The sequence below is a fragment of the Mandrillus leucophaeus genome, unplaced genomic scaffold, assembly GCF_000951045.1.
Source record: "Mandrillus leucophaeus isolate KB7577 unplaced genomic scaffold, Mleu.le_1.0 Scaffold898, whole genome shotgun sequence".
Lineage (NCBI taxonomy): Eukaryota > Metazoa > Chordata > Mammalia > Primates > Cercopithecidae > Mandrillus > Mandrillus leucophaeus.
The window spans coordinates 37211-54337 of NW_012109785.1; the positions used below are offsets into that span (position 1 = coordinate 37211).

At 56.9% G+C, this 17127-nt stretch overlaps 1 protein-coding gene across 2 annotated transcripts in view; it reads right to left on the reverse strand.

Annotated features, from left to right (window-relative positions):
- Positions 1-12546: 12546 nt before the first annotated feature.
- Positions 12547-17127, reverse strand: part of GPR35 (G protein-coupled receptor 35) — a 23048-nt gene continuing 18467 nt past the window's right edge. Inside the window, exon 2 of one of the 2 annotated variants that reach the window (XM_011969525.1) lies at positions 12547-13856. In XM_011969525.1, coding sequence (XP_011824915.1) covers positions 12923-13852 — 930 coding nt within the window. In that variant the 5' untranslated portion in view covers positions 13853-13856 and the 3' untranslated portion in view covers positions 12547-12922. The remainder of the gene's footprint in view (positions 13857-17127) is intronic. The other variant, XM_011969524.1, reaches the window with a different exon arrangement.

Here is a 17127-nt window from a genome sequence, read left to right on the forward strand (position 1 = left end):
CTGTAGGGGGAGGCAGGGGACCCTGGGGTTGGCTCCAAGCCCCTCTCTAGCGCTTCCTCTGAGGAACCAAGACACGGGGGGCAGGGACAGGAGATTGGGCCACTCAGCTCAGCCAGCTGTGAGTGGGAGGATCGTGGGAGGCACCAGACCTGTCTGAGCCTGGAGAGGGCTTCCTGGAGGAGGTGGTGCCGGGCTGAGCCTTGCGGGTCAAGTTGGTCCGATAAGTGGGCAGCCCGATAGATGTAGGGATGGCGGATGGTGTCGTCTGCCCAGCACCTAGAGATCGAAGGCCAGAAGTGGTACGTGGTGGGAGTGACTTGAAAGCAGCTCCACTTTCACCAGTGAGAACAGCGGTGTTCAGACCTTTCACTGTGGGAATCTTCGTTAAACTAAAGCTGACCTGGAGTTCCTGTCCATGAAAGAATTGGAACAGTTGATCACCGCCACCCAGTGTGTGCAGCTGTGTGCCAGGCTGTGCTGAGCCCTGGAAATGCTCGCCATGACCCACTGCACCGACCACGCACTCTTCTGCAGGTGAAGAAGGTGAGGCACACACAGGGAGCTTCCCCAGGGTAAGCAGGGCGGGGTGCATGGCCTGTCTGCTGCGCCGCCCCTCCTGAAACAGCTCCTAAGTGGAGTGGGAATTCCGCAGAATCCCCAGGATCTGGCCAGCGACAAAGGAGTGAGTGGTCAGACAGGAGACAGAGAGGGCTGAGGGTGCTGGGTCCCTCGGGGCACAGCCTGGCCAAGGAGGAGTCAGGCTCCCCCGCCACCTGGCTTAATGAGATGGAGGACTGTTTGCTGCTTGGGCCGGTTTCAGGTTTTCATTTCTTAAGGAGAATACAGGTAATGGGCAATGCGTGGAGCAAAAGGAAGGCAGAAAGACAGGTGGGCGCAGTGGGGAGACTCTGGGGCATGCGTGCTGCAGGGCCGCCCTCCCCGGCCTGGGTGCATCTGGGCTGGCTGGGGAGTTCCAGGGACAGCAAGCCGGTTGCCCTTCAGGAGAACCTGTAGACCCTCAGCCAGCAGCCCCCGCTGTCCCTCCCCGCTGGTCACTGGAGTCTGAGCCAATAAACCAGACCTGCCCTGGGCCTCAGGGTTCAAAGAGGGCCTTTGGGGAGGGCTGACCGCGTGTGGCCTGAACGCACAGTCCAGGCGGCTGCAGCTGGTCGGGGGGCAGGCACCTGGGCCTGGCAGGGTTGGGGGAGGGTGTGGCGGCCTCTCTGATGTGCGGCACAGAGGCCCCTCAGAACTGAGGCACGCATGGCTCGCCGGCCTGCTCACGACCGAAGACCCCTCCGCACATCACCTTTGGCAATGTGGCTCAGCGGAGGCAACTGTGTCCAGAGACTATCCCAGGGTGGTCAGCTCCGAGGGTCATCTCAGCTCCAGAGCATCCCGGGTCACAGTGAAGTCGCTGCCTCGTCTGCCTTTTTTCGGGTGGTGTTCCCAAGAACACTTGGGGAAACCCCTGCATGCAAACTCCGGTGCTGGAGGCGGCAGCCTCCTGGGGAATGGCAGGTGGGAGGGTGGCTCAGTGCCGGGCTGAGAGGGCCTGAGGGTTTGCTCACCTGGACAGCAGCCACAGTGCAGCAGCAGGACTAGCCCTGAGACCCCAGCCAGGCCGGCCTCCAGGAGACAGGAGGTGAGGAGAGCGGCGCCCCCTCCCCTCTGCTGGTGGAAACCTCGGGAGGTCCAGGGATGTCAGAAAGATGCATGCTCTCCTGTGAGCCGTGGGGGGTGGAGGGGCGCGAGTGATGCCGCAGCCTGACACCGGTGGACCCGGTCAGGAACAAGCCCATCTGACAGCCAGAGGGTGTGGGAGGGGCTCTGAGAGCAGGGCTGTGGTGCCTCCACCCCTGAGAGGGTCTCCTGACAACCGGCGCCCATCTCTGCCCTCTCCTGTGCTTTCCGGGTGGCAAGGTTAGGAAGCCTGATCTTCCCCAGACCCCCTTGCTGCTGGGGCCAGGACGTGGGTGGGGAGGCAGGGGCTGACCTTCCCCAGGGCTGGGTGAGGGCCCCATGCATGGCTTCTCTGTGCAGGCTCCAGCGGGGTCAGGCCTTGCTTGCCATCATCTAGACGGCTGCTCTGGGGAGGCAGCCTGCAGTTGCACTGGTGTCCTGGGTGCTAGACACTGCACTCTGCCGCCCTCCCTCAGAGCAGGGCCCGCTGGGGCCAGGCAAGGCACTGCAGCTTCTTTGGGCTGACCTGGAGGCCACAGCGCCCCTCAGATCCCCCATATTCCTTTCCCTGGCCTCCCAAGCATCTCAGGTCTTACTCCCATTCTGCTTGAGGAAGTTTCTTTTCCCTGCACTGACCCCTGATGATACACTCTCCCACACAGAAGACTGGAGATGATTCTTAGGAAAAATTCCACAGGGCCTGCAGACGGTGGGGACACTGGGGACACCAGACACAAAAGCAGATGCCATCGGATCCCAACTGAGTATAGGAGCTTCAGTGAAACGCCTGCCCGGTCAGTACCGAGACTACTTCTACCCAGACCTGCTTCTCCCTCAGACTGCCTGCAGCCAGACTCCACCCCTAGCAGGAACAAGAAGAACCTTTGTGAAGAAGCTAAACTGTTCCACAGAAAAGGCGGAGGGACACTGGAAGCCCGGCCAGCTGTCCCCTCGCCCCATGATCGATGCTACCTCCTGGTTGCCCAGGCTGACCGCAGCTCTCTCCTGGACCATTGGAGCCTGGGTGGCTGGGGGTGGGAGAAGCTGCCTGAGCATCTTCAGCAAGGAAGGAAGGTCAAGGAAGGAAGGAAGGAAGGAAGAAGGGAGGGAGGGAAGAAGGGAAGGGAAAGGAGTCAGAACAAAGGAAAATGAGGAAATCAGAGGAGAGAGAGATCACAGGAAGCAGAGGGACTTGAAAACACATGTCAGCAGAACCCAGCCAGCAACAAAACGAAGGAAGCAGAGAGCGGCTGTTTGGATGGGCTCCGAAGTCACCCGGCAGGGGAGGACACTGCAGAGTGTGCACACATCGCAGGCCCCATCCGTGTGGAGTCCCAGAAAATGCAAAGTGGGGGATGCGGCCAACCAGCGGAGGGGCCACAGGGCAGGGGGAGCTCTGGGGATGACCGCGCGGTGACAGGCGATGGGCGGAGGCATTGGTCAAACGTATCACTGCACACCTTAAGTGCAGCTTACTGTGCAGCAGTTATACCCCAATACAGTTGTTTAAAAATGAAATAAAAAGCCAACCATATGTGATGTCCCTGGAGAGGCCTGAGAAGATGGGGCATCACAGAGTGAGAACGGGGTGGTATTTTTCAAAAAGGAATGACCAGGCCGGGCACAGTGGCTCGTTCCTGTAATCCCAGCACTTTGGGAGGCCGAGGCAGGAGGATCACCTGAGGTCAAGAGTTCAAGACCAGCTTGGACAACATGGGGAAACACTGTCTCTACTAAAAATGCAAAAAATAGCCGGGCATGGTGATGGGCGCCTGAAATCTGAGCTACTTGGGAGGCTGAGGTGGGAGAATTGCATGAACCCGGGAAGCAGAGGCTGCAGTGAGCTGAGATCGTGCCATTGCACTCCAGTCTGGGTGACATGAGTGAGACCTCATCTCAAAAAATAATAAATAAATAAGGAATGACCAAAAACCAAGATCACGAGGTCAGGAGATCGAGACCATCCTGGCTAACACGGTGAAACCCTGTCTCTACTAAAAAATACAAAAAAACTAGCCGGGCGAGGTGGCGGTCGCCTGTAGTCCCAACTACTCGGGAGGCTGAGGCAAGAGAATGGCGTAAACCCGGGAGGCGGAGCTTGCAGTGAGCCGAGGTTGCGCCACTGCACTCCAGCCTGGGCGACAGAGCGAGACTCTGTCTCAAAAAAAAAAAAAAAAAAAAAAAAAAAAAAAAAAAAAAAACAAAAAAAAAACTCCAACTCCGGCTCACGGAGGGGAGGAAATTATCCAAGAAGGGAATCAAGCCTGGATGGCTGGGGTACCCCGACTGGAAGAGCACAGTGACTGAATGAAAACCCAACCTGGTGCATGTCGTGGTGAAATCCTCATCCTCTCAGTGTAAATACGTATTTACCCTAAAAGCTTCCAGATTGGGAGAAGCGAACAGACAGCACAGAGCACTAAGAATCTGATGATGAGAACCTAAGTAGACACCTGTGTCCCTGACCAGAAGCAACTCGGTTCTGGGCAGTTTGCTGGATCCCCTGCCAGTCCTCCAGTCCTGGGTCTGTTCTTGGCGGTCAACTGGACCTTCTGCTCCTCAGTGGCTCCAGAGGGCTGTCACTTTCTGGGAGACACCTCGCCATCTAACGGCCACAGTTCCCCTGGTGTTCCCAAGTGGTCTGAATTGCCAAGCCCCTGCTAGCCTGCGCCTGACTCCAGAATCTCCCCAGGATGACTGTGGGCCCCACACAGAATGTGTCCCTCACCAGGTACAATTCCCCAGGTGTTCAGTAGCAGAGCGAGGATGTGCTTCTGTGTTCCCACGTTCCAGACCCTATACTCCTGTTGATGCAGCCTCAACTGGAATTGACTTCTGATGCCTGTTCTTTGCCAATCAATAGTTTTGCTAATTAATGGTGACTCTGTGGTGATGAGTGTGTGGGCTGCTCCCAAGCCCTCTGGGGTCTGTGCCTGGTCTCATCTGAGGAAGAGGATTTCTGCTTGGCCTGGCCCAGCCCAAAGGCCAGACTCGGATGTGGTGCTCAGACTGTGTGAGTCGTGACCGGGGCTCTGAAGTCAGTTCTTGGGCACCTAACTGGTGGTGCTTTTGCCTCTGTTTCCTCTCGACATCCTTGGGTTTTTGTGAAAGTCCAGCCACCTCCACTGTGCTGGGAGCCGGGAGGGAGAGTGGGTGTGTGCACTCCCTGTCCCAGCCGTCCACTCTGGAGGGGCCGTATCCAGAGACCCAGCATGGGGCAGCAGTGCCTCAAGGCTCTGTGCACCCCCCAGGGCTGTGGGGAGTCCTCCACCCACCACCAAGCAGCCCCCACACCAGGACCTGCTGCAGAGGCTCTGGAAGAGTATTGTCTGCCTCGCCTCCTGCTGTCTTCTACTCCGCCCTGGCAAGGACTTCCTGAAGGGCATAGATGTGGGGAAAAGAAAGAGAGATGAGCTTGTTACTGTGTCTATATAAAAAGAAGTAGACATAAGAGACTCCATTTTGTTCTGTATTTGAGATGCTGTTAATCTGTGACCCTACCCCCAACCTTGTCCTGGCAAGGGACACGTGCTGTGGTGACTCAAGGCTTAATGGATTTTGGGCTGTGCAGGATGTGCTTTGTTAAACAAGTGCCTGAAGGCAGCTTGCTGGTTAGAAGTCATCACCATTCTCTTAATCTCAAGTACCCAGGGACACGTACACAGCCAAAGGTCACAGGGACCTCTGCCTAGGAAAGCTAGGTATTGTCCAAGGTTTCTCCCCATGTGATAGTCTGAAATATGGCCACCCGTGAAGGGTCTGTGCTGAGGAGGACTAGTACAAGAGGAAAGAAGGCCTTTTGGTGGATGTTGGCAGTTAAGATAAAGAAAAGCATCTGTCTCCTGCCCGTCCCTGGGCAATGGAACATCTCGATGTAAAACCCGATTGTATGCTCTGTTTACTGAGATAGGAGAAAACTACCTTAGGGCAAAAGGTGGGACTTGCTGGAACAATGCTGCTAAAAGGTTTGTGGAGATGTTTGCATATGCATATCAAGGCACAGCATTTTCCTTTGAACTTATTCATGTCACAGAGATCTTTATCCATGTCTTACTGCTAATTTTCTCCCTACAATGATCCTATTGTCCTGCCACTCCCTTATCTTTAAGATGGTAAAGATAATTATCAATAAATACTAAGGGAACTCAGAGACCCATGCTGGTGTGGGTCCTCTGTATGCTGAGTGCCAGTCCCCTGGGCCCACTTTTTCTTTCTCTATACTTTGTCTCTGTGTCTCATTTCTTTTCTCAAGTCTCGTTCCACCTAACGAGAAACGCCCACAGGTGTGGAGGGGCACGCCACCCCTTCACACAGACAGGGGCAGGGTGGGGCTCTGCCAGACCAGGCATGGGGCCTCTGCAGACAGCACCCCTCCCTGTGCCTTGGAGCCCCAAGGGAGCCTCAGAATCCTTCTTGACACAGGGCTCTCGGAAGCTACCACCTGACCAGAGTTCGCCTTTCCATCTAAAGCTCTTTGCCACAGCTGGTCTACACTGGCCATGTGAGTGCCCCCTCAGATGGGCAAGGCTGGAGCAGAGTCCCAGGCCCAGTTCTTCCTGTCTCCCTGATCCCCAAACCTGGCCAGGGACAAGACTGGACATCTGTGCTCAGCCCGGGCTCAGTTGGTCAGCTTCAAAGGAATCCATCCTGAGGTGGGGATTGTTCCATTGACTCCTCCATCTCTTGGAAATGAAAATCCCAGAGGGCCAGGGTGGTAGAAGTCAGGGACATGGAAACTAACTGCTCGGCTGTGCCCTGGACAAAGTCACAGGGCGGGCCCCAGAAAAGCTGGGTTTTGGTGACAGCAGGAGGTGTTTGGGGGCCGTGGGGGCAGGTCTGGAGGAGCAGGGCAGATGCAAAAGACCTGAGGAAGCCCTGAATAGGAGATATGGGGCCAGTGGCAGGGCCGGGACCCATTCCAAGGGTTCCCATAACACAGGAGGGCACTGCACTGGGGCAGTGGGGGCAGGATGGAGAGAGGAGAGGGTGCAAGCCCAAGTGGGCTGCCCTTGTTCTCACACAGGTGCATCCCCCATCCCTCCTCCACTGGTAACTGTTGGTCACCTTCTTGGGCCTTTCCAGAATGGTGTGACCTGATCCCCCCCCAAGCAGGTCTGGGGTTTGGGGAGAGTCATGGGCAGGCTGGGCATGGCCTCTGCAGAGGGCAACTGAGGGCTCAGGCCCCTGAGGAGGGGGAGATGAGCAGGGAACCCCGTAGGGAGGCCTTCCAAGCAGTGGGCAGCCTGAGAGGCTTCGTCGGGCTGAGGCGAGCTCCTTGTGGGTGGGGCGGCAGCAAGCCTGGTCCTGGCTAGGCAGTGTGCCCTGTGGTGGTGAATGCAGGAACAGAAAGGGGAGGGCGGGGAGAGGCTGGTGCCATGACCACAGGCCATGCCGCAGGGCTGGACACAGCCAGGCCCGGGAGCCAGGTGTGTGGCTTTCAAGATCCCCTTATTACATGCGATGGTTGTGGGGAGGTGGGGAGAGGGAGCCCCTGGAATGAGCCAGGACTCAATGCATGTGCAGTGGCAGGGGCAGACCCCGAGGACCTGGGTACCAGGAAATGATGTGGGCTCTGATACGGTCGTGGTGTTTCCTGACTTTGGTCTTTGAGGATCACCAAAGCCCTGGAAAGATCTGACTCACCCAAGGGCCATGGGTGCTGTGGGAAGGGGAGAGAACAGAGAGGGAGGAGCCCAGGGCTGCTGGCCCCCCTGAGCCCCCACCAAATGCACCCTGGCTCCCTGAGCTGGTCCTGGGTCCAACTTGTCCCTGAAGCCTCCAACAGCCCCAGAGTTAGGGACAGGAGAGTTTCCAGCTGCAGACAGAAGCCTGGGGGCATGCCTGGGCCAGGGAGCTAGCCTACCTGAAGGCAGAGGGGGACAGAGGCCTCTAGAGCCTCTGGAATGGGGACCACACTGCCCAGTCCTGAGATACCCCTGCAGGCCAGAGGAAATGCAGGCTGCACAAAACAAGAACCCAGGGCCTCTGAAAAATCAGGAAGCTCAGGACAGTGTTGCATTAAAGTAGGTAGAGCCCAGCTGAGCACAGGGCCTCCTGGGCATGGGCCCTCCTGAGCACAGGGCCCTATAGAGTGCAAGCCCTCCTGGGCATAAACACTTCTGGATATGGGCTCTCCTGGGCATAGGCCCTCCTAGGAATGGGCCCTCCTGGGCATGGACCCTACTAAATATGGGTCTTCCTGGACATAGGACCCTCCTGGGCCTGGGCCCTCCTGGACATGGACCCTACTGTGCATGGGTCCTCCTGGATATGGACAGTACTGGGCATGGGACCTCCTGGACATGGACCCTCCAAGGGCATGGACCCTTCTGGGAATGGGTTCTCCTGGATATGGATGCTCCTGGATATGGACACTCCTGGGCATGGACCCTCCTGGGGATGGACTCTCCTTGGTTGGCATGGACCATCTTTGGTTGGCATGTACCCTACTGGTCATAGACTCTCCTGGTCATGGATCCTCTTGGGCATAGGCCCTTCTGGGTACAGGGCTCTTTTGTATGTGGACCCTCCTGTGACTAGGCCCTTGTGAACACTACTGGGCATGGGTCCTTGTGGGCATGAGCCCTCCTGGCCCCCAGACATGGACTTTCCTGGGTATGGACCCTCCTGGGCATGGAGTCTCCTGGGCATGGGGTCTCCTGGGTGTAGGCCCTCCTGGGTATGGCCCCTCCTGGGTATGGATCCTCCTGGACATAGACCCTACTGAGCATGGGTCATCCTGGGCATTGATCTTCCTTGGTTGGCATGGACCATCCTGGGCACAGACCCCTCCTGGATATGGATGCTCCAGGGCATGAACTCTCCTGTGAATAGATCCTCCTGAACATGACTTTACTGGGCATGGGTCCTCCTGGGCATGAACCTTCCTGGGCAGGGACCCCTGGACATGGACCCTCCTGGGAGGGACCCCCAGGCATGGACCCTCCTGGGCATGGACCCTCCTGGGCATGGGCCCCTGTATTATTCTGTTTTCATACTGCTATAAAGAACTGCCCGAGACTGGGTAGTTTATAAATGAAAGAGTTAACTGACTCACAGTTCAGCATGGCTGGGGAGGTCTCAGGAAACTTATAATCGTGGTGGAAGGCGAAGGGGAAGCAAGGCACCCTCTTCACAAGGCAGCAAGAAGATGTGGCAAGCCAATGGGAAAGAGTCCCTTATAAAACTGTCAGATTTCATGAGAACTCTATCATGAGAATAGCATGGGGGAGACTGCTCCCATGATTCAGTTACCTGCACCTGGTCTCTCCCTTGACATGTGGGGACTGTAATTCAAGATGAGATTTGGGCGGGGACACAAAGCCTAATTACACCATTCTACCCCTAGCCCCTTCCAAATCTCATGTCTCTTTTACATTTCAAAACCAGTCATGCCTTCCCAAGAGTCCCCCAAAGTCTTAATTCATTCCAGTATTAACCCAAAAGTCCAAGACCAAAGTGTCATCTGAGACAAGGTAAGTCCCTTCTGCCTACAAATCTGTAAAATCAAAAGCAAGTTAGTTACATCCTAGATACAGTGGAGGTACAGGCAATTAGGTAAATATACCCATTCCAAATGGGATAAATTGGCCAAAATCAAGGGGCCACAGGCCCCATGCAAGTCTGAAATCCAGGTGGGCAGTCAAAACTTAAAGCTCCAAAATGATCTCTTTTGACTCCACGTCTCACATCCAAGTCAGGCTCACGCAAGAGGTGGGCTCCCATGACCTTGGGCAGCTCCACCTTTATTGTTTCACAGGGTACAGCATCCCTTCCAACTGCCTCCACAGGCTGGTGTTGTGTCTGTGGCTTTTCCAGGTGCATGGTTCAAGTCATCAGTGGATCTACCATTCTGGGGTCTGGAGGATAGTGGCCTTCTTCTCATAGTTCCACAAGCAGTAGGCAGTGCCCCAGTGGGGACTGTGTGTGGGGGCTCCAACCCCATGTATCACTTCTACACTGCCCTAGCAGAGGTTCTACATGAGGGTTCCACCAGTGCAGCAAACTTCTGCAGGTCCAATACCACATGTAAGCCACCAAGGCTTGGGGCTTGCACCTTCTGAAGCAAAGGTCTAAGCTGTACATTGGTCCCTTTTAACCACTGCTGGGATGTGGGGCACCAAGTCCTGAGACTGCACAAAGCAGCAAGGCCCTGGGCCCCACCCACAAAACCATTTTTTCCTCCTAAGCCTCCAGGCCTGTGATGGGTGGGGTTGCTGTGAAGACCTCTGACATTCCGTGGAGACATTTCCCTCATTGTCTATGCTATTAACATGTGACTCCTAGTTACTTATGCAAATTTCTGCAGCTGGCTTGAATTTCTCCTCAGAAAATGGGTTTTTCTTTTCTATCCCATAGTCAGGATGCGCATTTTCTAAACTTTTATGCTCTGCTTCCCTTTTAAATGTGAGTTCCAATTCCAAATCATCTCTTTGTGAATGCATAAAATTGAATGCTTTTAAGAGCATTCTCGAATGCTTTATGCTTAGAAATTTCTTCTGCCAGATACCCTAAATCATCTCTCTCACATTCAAAGTTCCACAGATGTCTAAGGCAGGGGCAAAATGCTGCCAATCGCTTTGCTAAAGCACAGCAAGAATCACCTTTATTCCAGTTTCCAGCAAATTCCTCATCTCCATCTGAGACCACCTCAGCCTGGAATTCATTGTCCATATCACTATCAGCTTTTTGATCAAAGCCATCCAACAAGTCTCTAGGAAGTTCCATACTTTCCCACATCTTTCTGTCTTCTGAGCCCTCCAAACTGTTCCAACCTCTGACTATTACCCAGTTCCAAATTTGCTTCCACATTTTTGGGTATGTTTACAGCAGCACCCCACTCTCTGTGGTACCAATTTGCTGCATTCGTCTGTTTTCATTGTTTTCATACTGATATAAAGAACTGCCTAAGACTGGGTAATTTTAAAGGAAAAAGGTTTAACTGACTCACAGTTCAGTATGGCTAGGGATGCCTCTGAAAACTTACAATCAGCAGAAGTTGAAGGGGAAGCAAGGAACTTTCTTCACAAGACAGCAGGAAGGAGAAGTGCCAAGTGAAGGGGGAAGAGCCCCTTATAAAATCATCAGATCTCATGAGAACTCACTCATTATTTTCCACATGTATTTCCCACATTCCCACAGCATGTGGGAAACAGCTCCCATGATCCAATTGCCTCCACCTGGTCTCTCCCTTGATACAGGGGCACTATGGTTATTATAGGGATTACAATTCAAGATGAGATTTGGGTGGGGACACAAAACCTAACCATATCAGCCCTCCTGAGTATGGACTCTTCTGGACATGGACCTTTCTGGGCATGGACACTTTTAGGCATGGAACCCTCCTGGGCATAAACCTTCCTGGGCATTAACTGGCCTGGGCATGGGCCCTCCTGGGCATGGGCCTTCCTAGGCATGAGGCATGAGGCTTTCATGGGCATGGCCCTTACTGGACATGGACCTTCCTGGGCATGGGGTTCTCCTGGACATAGTCCTTCCTGGGCACAGGGCTCTGTTGTGTATGGACCCTCCTAGGCATGGACCTTTCTGGACACGAACCCTCCTGGGCAGGGACCCGCCTCAGCATGGACCCCTCCTGGACATGGGCCCTCCTGGGCTGGACCTTCCTGGGCATGAACCCTCTTTGACATGGGCCCTTCTGGTCATGGACCTTCCTAGGCAGAGACACTCCTGGACATGAACGCTCCTAGGCATGAATCTTTCTTGACATGGAGCCTCCTGGGCGTGGAACCTCCTGGACATGTATCCTCCTGGGCACAGGGCCCTCTGTGCACGTGATCCTCCTGGGCATGGGGCCCTACTGGGCATAAACTCTCCTGGGCATAAACCCTCCTAAGCATGGACCCTCCCGGGCATGGGACCCTCCTGGACATAGACCCCCCACTAGGTATGGACACCCTTGGATATGAACCCTCCTGGACATGGGACCCTTTTGAGCACAGAACCCTCCTGGGCACAGGACCCTCCTGACAGTGGGGCCCTCCTGCTCACAGACCCTCCTGGGCATGGACCTTCCTGGGCACAGAAGCCTCCTAAACATGGACCCTCCTGAGCATGGGCCCACCTGGGATGCACCCTTTTAGGCACGGGGCCCTTATGGGGCTCTCCTGGGTATGGGCTCTCCAGAGCCTGGGGTCCTGTGAGATGCCATCGGCTGCATGCTTGTGCCATGTCCCTGCCACAACATGACTGCCATTTCTCTCCAGTCCTGTGGAACGTGGAACAGGGTGGAGTGGTGCCTGTTGACATGCAATATGGGATGACAGGATGGGGTTTGAGCCCAGGCCATGCTGGCCCACACGCGCAGGAGGTCTCTGGAGTGCCCCGTCCTTCCAGCTTGGGGTTCGAGATGCCCTCCACGCAGAAGTACAGGAAAGTCAGAAACCCGCAGGACATCCCGCCTTTACCTGGGTGGGCACCCAAGCCCTACCCCTGCCAGACATGGTTTCCAGCCTTTCCCTGAAGGAAGGAGAAGAGGGCTGGGTCCCCTGGCAGATCCTGGCCACCCCTTCACTGCCACCCACCCCAATCCACCCTCACCTGCTTGACTTTGGTCCCCCCTCCTTGCACCACTGTGCAGCTCCTACATGGAGATAAGCCACTCCCAGCCCTTCCTTGAGCAAGGAAACCTGGGCTAGGGGCCTCTAGTGAGGTCCTGCCAGGAGCTTCCAACAGCCCCTGCTCACGCTTCAGATGGTGGGGGTGGGAAAGTGTCAAAGGGTCCAAGGGGGCCTCAGAGTGAAGAGCCCCAAAGGGTCCCTGGAAGATGTCCACTGGCCCTCTGAGCCACGCACTCCCTCCCCGCCTCTCATCACATGAGTGGGCAACACAGAGGGCCCCACCAGGACTGACTCTGGGTGGGGAGTTTTATTCCAGCCCCGAGGGGTGGCAGCAGGTGTCCTCAAGGCTGCACCCTAGCCAGCAGGAACTCACTTTGGCCTGGTGAGCTGGTTTTGGGGGTGGCAAGTGTGAGGCCACATCCTGGGGGTCTCTGACATTGGCCTTACTCTGGTCTCAGTCCTCTTGCCCTTGTCTCTGTCCCTCTCTCTTCCCAAGAGAGCAGGTACCTGGGCCATGCCTGCCCACCCAAGGCTCCAAGAGAGCTCACAGTGAGTTCAGGGCTGATCCCAGGCTCCTTGCTACTGGTCCCACCTTCCCCTGACAGGCAGCACCTCCCGGAGCCCCCAAGACCTGGCCCACAGCGCTCTCTGCATGCCTCCTAGGCCAGGGTCACACACAGAGAGGCCTGGCTTTTATGGGCCTTGGCACTGGGAACCACGGCCAATGCAGACGCCTCCTGGAACTCCTTGGCCATGTAGTAGTAGCAGATGGCGTCCAGGCAGCAGTTGGCATCTGAGAGCTTGCTGGTTATGAAGAGGGTACGACGGAGCATCTCCATGAAGGCACAGGTGTTCCAGCCCACAGCGAGGCGCACCGTCAACCCCACGTGCAGGGGCAGGAAGCAGACCACAAACACCACGAGGTTGGCCCAGACCATACGGGCAGCCTTGTGGCTGGCCTCTGCCTGCCCCACATCAATGGGTGGCCTCTGGGCCAGAGCAGTCACCACCTTCAGGGAGCAGAAGACCACCACGGCCAGTGGCAGGTAGAATCCCAGCAGCGGGAAGGCCATGGAGCTGAAATTGTGCCGGGTACTCCTGAAGCAGAAACCACCCTCCTGCATGCCCAGGAACCAGCGAGCCACCAGGGAGCCGATGACCAGCACCCAGAGGACCGCGCACACGGCCGCAGCCTGCCTGGGGGACCGCAGCCAACGGGCGCGCAGGGGGTGCCGCACGGCCACGTAGCGGTCCACGGCAATGGCCGTGACCAGGCTGATGCTCATGTACCTGTTGGTCAGGTAGATGCCCTGGGAGAGCTGGCACAGTGGCGTGTCCGAGGTGTCCTGCAGGGAGTGCAGCACGAAGGGCAAGGCACACAGCAGGCAGAGGTCGGCCACCGCCAGGTTGGTCATGTAGATGCGGGTCTCCGTCCACCGCTGCATGCGGCAGCAGAACACCCAGAGCGCCAGGCTGTTGAGCAGCAGGCCCAGCACCAGCAGGATGCCCAAGTAGGCGTAGAAGCCCAGCTTGATCGTCGGGGGCCAGGTGAGGTCGCTGGAGCCACAGGTGTTGTAGGTGCCGTTCATGGTCCTGGGGTTGCAGAGGGAGCTGGAGGTCAGCAGAGGGCGAGCGGGAGGAGCGAGGCACTGCCCCCACTCCGCCCACCTCGGCCTCACATCCACAAACACAAAACTCCTCAAAGAAAGCATGGATACCGTAAAGAACTCCAAGTCACCCTCGAGGTCTAACCCCTGGACGGATCCTCTTCCTATCTCCTGAGCCCTTCTGTCCTGGGACCTGCCTGCTGTCATGGGGCAGGAAGGGAGGCAGAAGGAGCTCCACGTCCCCCTCCAGTCCCCAACCCAGCAAGCCCTACCCTCCAGAACGCAAATCCTGGACAGGGAACAAAGGGCCGCCAGCTTCACCCAGCACAGCTCTCAGCAGGGAGGGTTCAGAGGCAGCAGCACCTGTCAGTCTAAGGATGGGAAGACCAGGCTCCCAGACAAAGCCCAGGGTGGCCCCTCCACCCCTCCCGGGACCTGGCTGCAAGAGGTGCCCACATTTGACTCCACACCTGCATCGGCCCTTCCCCACAGCAGAGTCCAGGACAGCTGGGACTCTGGCCTGCCCCTCCCTCCCTGTGAGCTCACCACCCAGTCCTGAACTCTGGAGGTCCTGCCTGGATCAGCCTGAGTCCCCATTCCAGTCCCACATTTGGGATATGGGGTCCACCCCTTGAGCTCCCAGGGGTCAGAGCCCATGAGGGCAGCCCTGCCCCTCCAGGCCCTGGCTGTGCTGCTCAGGAGCCGCCCAGGGGTGGAACTGAGTATCCTCCTCTCAATCACTATCAGGACCACTCACAAAGCCACTCCTCCGCTGTCCATGCCAGCCTCTCACTGTCCCCAACACCCTCCACAACATAGCCCAGGAAGGCTGAGATCAGCCCCGGATGGACTTGGGCAGAGTCTGGTGTCCTGGACATGGGCTGGAGTCATCCTGACTCGGCCACCCCTGCAGCTGGGCAAACTCGTTCCCTCATCATAAGGGGTACTGGTGTTGCACACAGGCAGGTGTGAGACGGAGCTGCTGGTGAGTGCCCAGAGTCCGGGACTCACAGCCACACGTCCCACTGCCCGGGCTCCTCAGTGGGTCCAGGAAGAGCCTGGAGGGGTGGGGGTGGGAGAAGACTCTCCCCCTACCACCAGGCTGTCCTGTGGGGCATCCCTCAGTGGCTTCCTGCTGGGCTGCTATGGAAGGTGGGAAGGACTCAGTCCACAGCCAACGGCCTTGCTCCTCCCTCTGCCTAGAGGAGCACACAAGTTCCCCCAAATCAGGAGAGGGGAGAGCGCCCAAACCCCGTGACTGCAGCTGCTGGGGATGCCTTTCCCCCACGGTGGCCCCCGGGAACTCCAGGTCCCCAGTCCATGAGGGACACAGGGTACAGGTTTCAGCCAAAAACAGAAACATCCTGCCCTCTGACTTCATTCCGTCTCCTTAGTTCCCACCTCCAGTGAAGTACGGCAGGAGCCCTTTCCCCGAGTGCGAAGCGCTGCGCGCCCGCCCGAGGGTCTCTCCTCCCTTCTTGAGGGTCCTGCTTGCTTTCTCTCTGATTCATGAGCAACACCTTGCCCCGCTTCCAGGGATCTTTGTAGGGACCCTGAGCAAGGCCAGGCTCCGAGGACGTCCCCAGAACCCACTGGAACCAACCGCTGGGATCTTCCCTTCCTGTCGGTCCTGTGCTCCTGCCGCAGCCCCCGCTGGGGACCAGGAGATCCCAGAACCTGCTCAGAATCTACACCTCAGAGGTACCTGAGCTGGGCAGGCGCTGTGCGTTGGGGAGGGCTCCGTGCGACTGACCTCCTACTCTCCCCACCTGAGCTCTCAAATCCACCAAAAGTCCAGGGCCAGCCCTGGGCAGGGTGCAGACCTGGCGAGGGGAGGGGCCTGCATGGCTAGAGGGCGATTCCTTCGCTGCCTCATCTTGAGTAACCTGGAACCCTGCCTGGTGGGAGGTGAGGACACAAGAGCTCGTGGGCCTGGGCCCCTTCCCGTTGCCCCAGCTTCCCAGATCCCTCCCCATGGCTGCCAAGGGGCTGTCAGGTCACACATACCCAGGGCTGTAACTTGCCTACTAGCCTCAGTGTGGCTGTGGGGGAATGTTTAACTGCAGACCAGGCACAGTGGCTCACGCCTGTAATCCTAACACTTTGGGAGACTGAGACAGGAGGATCACTTGAGGCCAGAAGTTTAAGAACAACCTGGGTATCATAGGGACACCCCGTCTCTACCAAAAAAAAATAATAATAATAATAATAATTAGCTGGACTGGTGACGCGTGCCTGTAGTTCCAGCTACTCAGGAGGCTGAGGCAGGAAGATCGCTTGAGCCCAGGAGGTCGAGGCTGCAGTGAGCTATGCTGGCACCACTGCACACCAGCCTTAGGAGACAGAGTGAAACCTTGTCTGTAAGAAGAAGAAAAAAAGTCTAACTACAATATTTAAATTTTCCCGTTTATAATAAAACAAACACTGGACTATTAGGGAGAAAAATGCAAATGTTGCAAGAGTTTCAAGGTGTACGTAGGCTTTGAAGAAGTGCCCTGTTCATGGGTCCTTATCTTGCCCCTGGGGTGCCTCCCAAAAAAGTTCAGGAAATCAAGGCCCAGGTTTTAGCCCTGACGGCATGGGGCCCCGGGAGCTAACATGGCCAGCACAGATGCCTACCTACTGCCCCAGCCCCGCGCAGGAATCCATCCAGGCTGCGGACCGTAGCTGGCCTCCCACCTCAGATCCTCAGGCCTGGTCTTCCTCAACAGACACCAACACCATCAGCCTCAGGGAGCTCCCGCTGCCGGGGACCATGGGGATAGGGCCTTTCCACTTCCTGCCCAAGAGGCTGTGGGGATAGGAGCCAGCAGCACGCGTAGGAGGCCCCGCTTCCCCTTCTGATGACAAGGTCAGCCTCGGCTTCTGCACACAAAAGCAGAAAAGTGCCCTTTGATTCTGCACTGAGCAATCCAGGAGAGAAACCTGGCCGTAGACAGGCAGCCCAGCCACACTGGAGCCCCTCGCCAGCCCTTCCCACTGTCTGGACCAGGAACCCACCCAGACCTCCGAGTACCTGGCTGGCCTGGGATTGGGAGCACAGGCCCCATCCGCTGCTGAAGACGTGGGGGCACGGAGTGGGGGTGCAGATCCCTGTGGCCCAGGCACCAAAGAGTGCCCCGTACCTGTGACCCTCTGGGCCTGGGCCCCACACAGCACACCCCACTGGGCCTGGGCCCCACACCGCACACCCCACTGGGCCTGGGTCCCACACCGCACACCCCACTGGGCCTGGACCCCACACAGTACACTCCACT